General features: G+C 43.8%; 1 protein-coding gene across 1 annotated transcript in view; it reads left to right on the forward strand.

Annotated features, from left to right (window-relative positions):
- The first annotated feature begins 452 nt into the window (after window positions 1-452).
- The window catches only part of CDKN3 (cyclin-dependent kinase inhibitor 3), an 11556-nt gene continuing 7043 nt past the window's right edge, over window positions 453-4965 (forward strand). Inside the window, 1 exon segment of the mRNA XM_009893951.1 lies at window positions 453-517. Coding sequence (XP_009892253.1) covers window positions 453-517 — 65 coding nt within the window.

The following is a 4965-nucleotide window of genomic DNA, read 5'->3' on the forward strand; positions in this document are numbered from 1 at the left end:
ACTCTTTGGCATTACATATGGTTGTTTGGAATAATCAGTTGCCAATTATCTTAATTATTTTGATGGTTTGGAAATTTCAGATCTCATTTTGTCTCTTTGCAGGAAAAGAACATAGCTTGTTTGTTAAAGGTTTATCTTTGAACAAGATATGTGCTAAGACTATAAACCACCAAGTTCATTCACTCCTTGTTTCACACTAGTCCCTGGCTGTCTCCACTGCACACCTACAAGTTCACCCCCAGGCTTTTACTTAAAGTAAATAAATTCTTTATTTTGTTCAGGAAACCTGAGTGCGGAATAGCAGACAGCAAATACTACACATATGAGCCGCTCCATTGTCCCCAGGGCTGCGGGCTCTTCCCCTGACCCAAGGACAGCAAAGCCAGGTTAGGTAGGCCTAACTGTATCTTTCTGGCAATCGGAACTTTAACACTTTACTGGTATGGCAAGCTATGAACTCAGGGTATAACGATCTTGACATTGTCTTCGGTTTGGTGCACACAGACATAAGAGCCAGGTATAACCAGAGTAACATTTGAAAGCCAGCTGGCTCTCAGGAGCTTGACTGTGTGCAGAGAAATGACAAATAAAAATGACCTGAAACCCAGATAGGTTTGAATAGGATTGCTTTCACAGGAGTCATGACTGGGTCCGTGAGAAAATTCTTGGCTAACCCATCAGACCTGTCTGGATTTTCATACACCGTTTTCTTACATTACAAATTTTGTATGCAGATTTTGCTGCCAGACCACAAACCCATTCTACATACACGTATTTACATCCTGGGACATAGAGCTCCTTGAAAAACCTTGCTGTTTGACCCACCTCACTGTAAATTATTTTTAACATCTCTGGGAGGGTATTTATTATTGCATTAGAGGCATGCGTGTCTTATGTCATGTAACATAAGTGTTATTGTCTCTCTCTCAAGAAAAAGAAGCCAGCTGAGAAAACATAAACCCAAGAGCCACAATGTAAGCACAAACTTACCACTCAAACCCTTACTGATTCTTACACTCACTGTAAGCAATTATCTTCTTATATAGAGTAGAGACTTCCCAGGTTCTAACTCTTGTCCATTGTCTTTTCCCTTTCTGCTACGCACCTGTATGAAGATTCTGGATCCATCTTTTTTAAACCCTCACTTTAGGTATTTGTAGACTGCAGTTCCTGGCCCAACCATTTATCTAAAAGCCTAATTAAAATTCTGGTTAAATCATACCATCTTCATCACCCTCTCTCGCCAATGAAGTAAATCTTCCAAACTATGTATTTCAGCTCATGCCCATGACTATTTTTCTTCACTTTGCACAGTCCTCCAATCTATAAACTGATACAAATTTCCAGAAGTTAAAGCCTTGATGTCGATGCATTTCTTTTTATATGCCAAAAGGACGCTTTCTTGCAGACCAACTCCTGTTAGTCTTTCTTATAAAATACACCACAAACAAGCTTTAGCACATTGCAATTTGATGTGCTGGGCAACAGCTCAATTTAAGAAATAAACAGACAACCCTAACATAATATTTGTCACCTAATGCTGCAAGATGCCTATGGTAATAAGGAATCTCACAGGACCTCCTCAGGTTTGTGAGATGGTTTGGATTTTTTTTTTTTCCCCAACCTTTTTCCTACATTTACTTCAGATTTCACTCTTACATACTATACCTATTTATTTCTGCCACAACAGACCCCAAGCTCTAGCCTCATTCTTCGCAGGCTCTTTGGCATTACCAGCTGTTATTACCATTTCAGATTCCATGCAATACCATACTGATTTCTACCATGTGAAGGCACTCAAACTCCAGAAAATTCCTTTGATCTTTTTAAAGAACAACCAGGAGTGTTACCATCGTTGCTATTTGTTTATATTTATCAGTCTCATGTTGCTGTTTCCATAAAGATACAATCCTCAGAGTTAAAGCCTGCAATACCTTTCACTTGAATAGGCAAAATCAATCACAGGGAAAAAAAAATACAGAAAATTTCACACTTATGTCAACAAGTGTTGCACATAATCTCTAGGGGGCCAGAGTTAAAAGGACACTGAACAGAAACAATCAACATACCTGTTCCTTCATGCAGTAGCTTTAGGAGTTGTTAAAAGGATGTTTGCAGCTACGGTGGCTGGCTGTCCACCTGTTGCCTCAATTCTTAGGATGTATTTCTTCCCATTTCTCATCTTAGTAAGCAACATCTGCATTGTTTTAATTTTCCATTATGCTCAGTAATGTAAGTTTTGTACATCTGCTATCATATTATGGGTTTTAATAAACTGGTCTTCTCCTTGATCCTCTCATCTTCTGTTTCTTCATTCCCTGAACCTACCCTAAATCCTGCAATACCAAGCAATTTACTTCTACAATCCTTCTCAGGCAGGTTTCACTAAAACCCCCAGCTGTGGAACTAATGTTACTAATGTAGAACTACAATCTAAAATCTCCACACCTGGAGACAGAATCATAGAAACGTAGAATCATAGAATGGTTAGAGTCAGAAGGGACATTAAAGATCACAAAGCCCCACCCCCCCTGCCACAGGCAGGGCCACCTCCCACCAGCCCAGGTTGCTCCAAGCCCCGTCCAACCTGGCCTTGAACACCCCCAGGGATGGGGCAGCCACAGCTTCTCTGGGCAGTCTGGGCCAGTGTCTCACCACCCTCACAGGAATTTCTTCCTCATATCTCACATAAATCTCCCCTCTTCCAGTTTAAAACTATTACTCCTTGCCCTATTGCTACAATCCTTGATGAAGAGCCCTCCCCAGCTTTTCTGTAGGCCCTTTAGGGACTGGAAGGGGCTATAAGGTCTCCCTGGAACCTTCTCTTCTCCAGGCTGAACCACCCCAACTGTCTCAGCCTGTCCTCACAGCAGAGGGGCTCCAGCCCTTGGATCATCTTTATGGCCTTCTCTAGACCCACTCCAATGGGTCCATGTCCTTCTTATGTTGTGGGCTCCCGAGCTGGATGCAATATTCCAGGTGGGATCTTGCACTGGCCCTACTGGGAATCCCACCAAACTCAAACCGCTTAAGGAATTTGTACACAGCCTTTCTTTTGACTTCAAACAACATCTTTGACAGTCTCCATGACCATACATCATCCTCTGAATCAATGCCAAAAATCAGTTTGTGCCTGGCTCCTTCTCAACATAGTTGTACACATGTCTAGGTACAGAATGTAGAAATGCCTTACTACAATTTTTAAAAACAAAATTCCACACTATCAGTTGATGTATTTCTTCCTTTTAATTAATGGCCAGTTACTGGCACAATAAACCAGAAATGCTGCAAAAAGAGGTTCATTGAAATGCCCTAACCATGGGCAGCAGCCTAGCTCTTAAAAATCACGCAGCCAGAATATGTTTTTCCCCTTGGTGCCATCTTTCGTATTAGTCATGCTAAGATAAAAACTCCATGCAGTATCCCTAAAACGTATTGCATGGAACATTAGAAAAAAGGGCTGTGACAAGAGCAGAATGTGGACACATCTCATTTCTTTAAATCTGAATTTTCCATGAGATCTCCCAAGAGTGGACACTATAGCCACCTTCAGCTTGCCTTCTGCATGGAGTTGTCAGTCAGCTACCTATGCTAAGGGCATATTTGTGAGGTCTGGACAGTCCCAAGAGCTTGACATCCTACTGCTGCCAGAAAACTTGACTTTAAGTTCATGGTTTAAAAGAGCAGCCATTGCTCATTTTCTGCTTTTAGAAAGTCCCATTTTCTCTGCACCTAGAATGGATCACCCAGAACCACTGCAGGGCACCTGGGAGCCCTTCGAAAACTCCCCTGCACTCACAAATCATAGCATTTTCTAGGTTGGAACAGACCTTTAAGATCATCGAGTCCAACCATCAACCTAACACTGCTGAAAACCACCCTTAAACCGCATCCCTCAGCATCACATCTACCTGTCTTTTAAATACCTCCAGGGATGGTGATTCCAACACTTCCCTGGACAGCCCGTTCCAACACTTGACAACCCTTTCTGTGAAGAATTTTTTCCTAATATCCACCCTAAACCTCCCTTGGCACAACTTGAGGCCATTTCCTCTTGTCCTATTGCCTGTTACTTGTGAGAAGAGACCAACCCCCATCTCGCTACATCCTCCTTTCAGGGAGCTGTAGAGAGCGATAAGGTCTCCCCTCAGCCTCCTTTTCTTCAGACTAAACAACCCCAGTTCCCCCAGCCACTCCTCATAAGACTTGTTCTCCAGACCCCTCACCAGTTTCATTGCCCTTCTCTGGACACACTCCAACACCTCAATGTCTTTCTTGTAGTGAGGGGCCCAAAACTGAACACAGTACACGAGATGGGGCCTCACCAGTGCCGAGTACAGGTGAACAATCACCTCCCTAGTCCTGCTTACCACACTATTCCTGACAGAAGCCAGGATGCTATTGGCCTTCTTGGCCACAGCCACGCACAAAAACCATGCTAATGCCAAAAAGAGCCACCAAACTGCACTCCAACTCACTAATCTCAAGCACAACCCTGCTCTCACATGCGCTATGAGTGAAGGCTCACATCTGTCTCCACCACAACCTGTGTGGACATAGAGCCATCCATTCTCTAACTTTTCCTTCCCACCCTATCTACACTGCACATGCCACAGCAGATACATATCTGCTGATATGTACCAGAGACTACCAGAGACGAATGGAAATAAAAGGACAGAGCTGCAGGAGCCTGGGAAGTACTCTGTGCTCATTGGGTGCTTTCCAGCACCACATTTGTCCCAGGAACAGTACCCCTGATGAAAAGGGCTACGGCAAGTCAGAAGCAACTTACAATATGGCAGCAAAAGCCTGCTTCCACCTTTTTTTCAGTCAGAAACGCGAAGCCGGCTTTAAAAAGGCGCCAAGGGAAGAGGGAGCCGCCCGCGCAGTCGCCCGGCCCCTGACAGAGCCCTCACAGCGCCCCAACCGCAACGGCCACCTGCGGCTCGAGACACAGCCCCTTCC

This window comes from Charadrius vociferus, unplaced genomic scaffold (genome assembly GCF_000708025.1).
Source record: "Charadrius vociferus isolate BGI_N301 unplaced genomic scaffold, ASM70802v2 scaffold49, whole genome shotgun sequence".
Lineage (NCBI taxonomy): Eukaryota > Metazoa > Chordata > Aves > Charadriiformes > Charadriidae > Charadrius > Charadrius vociferus.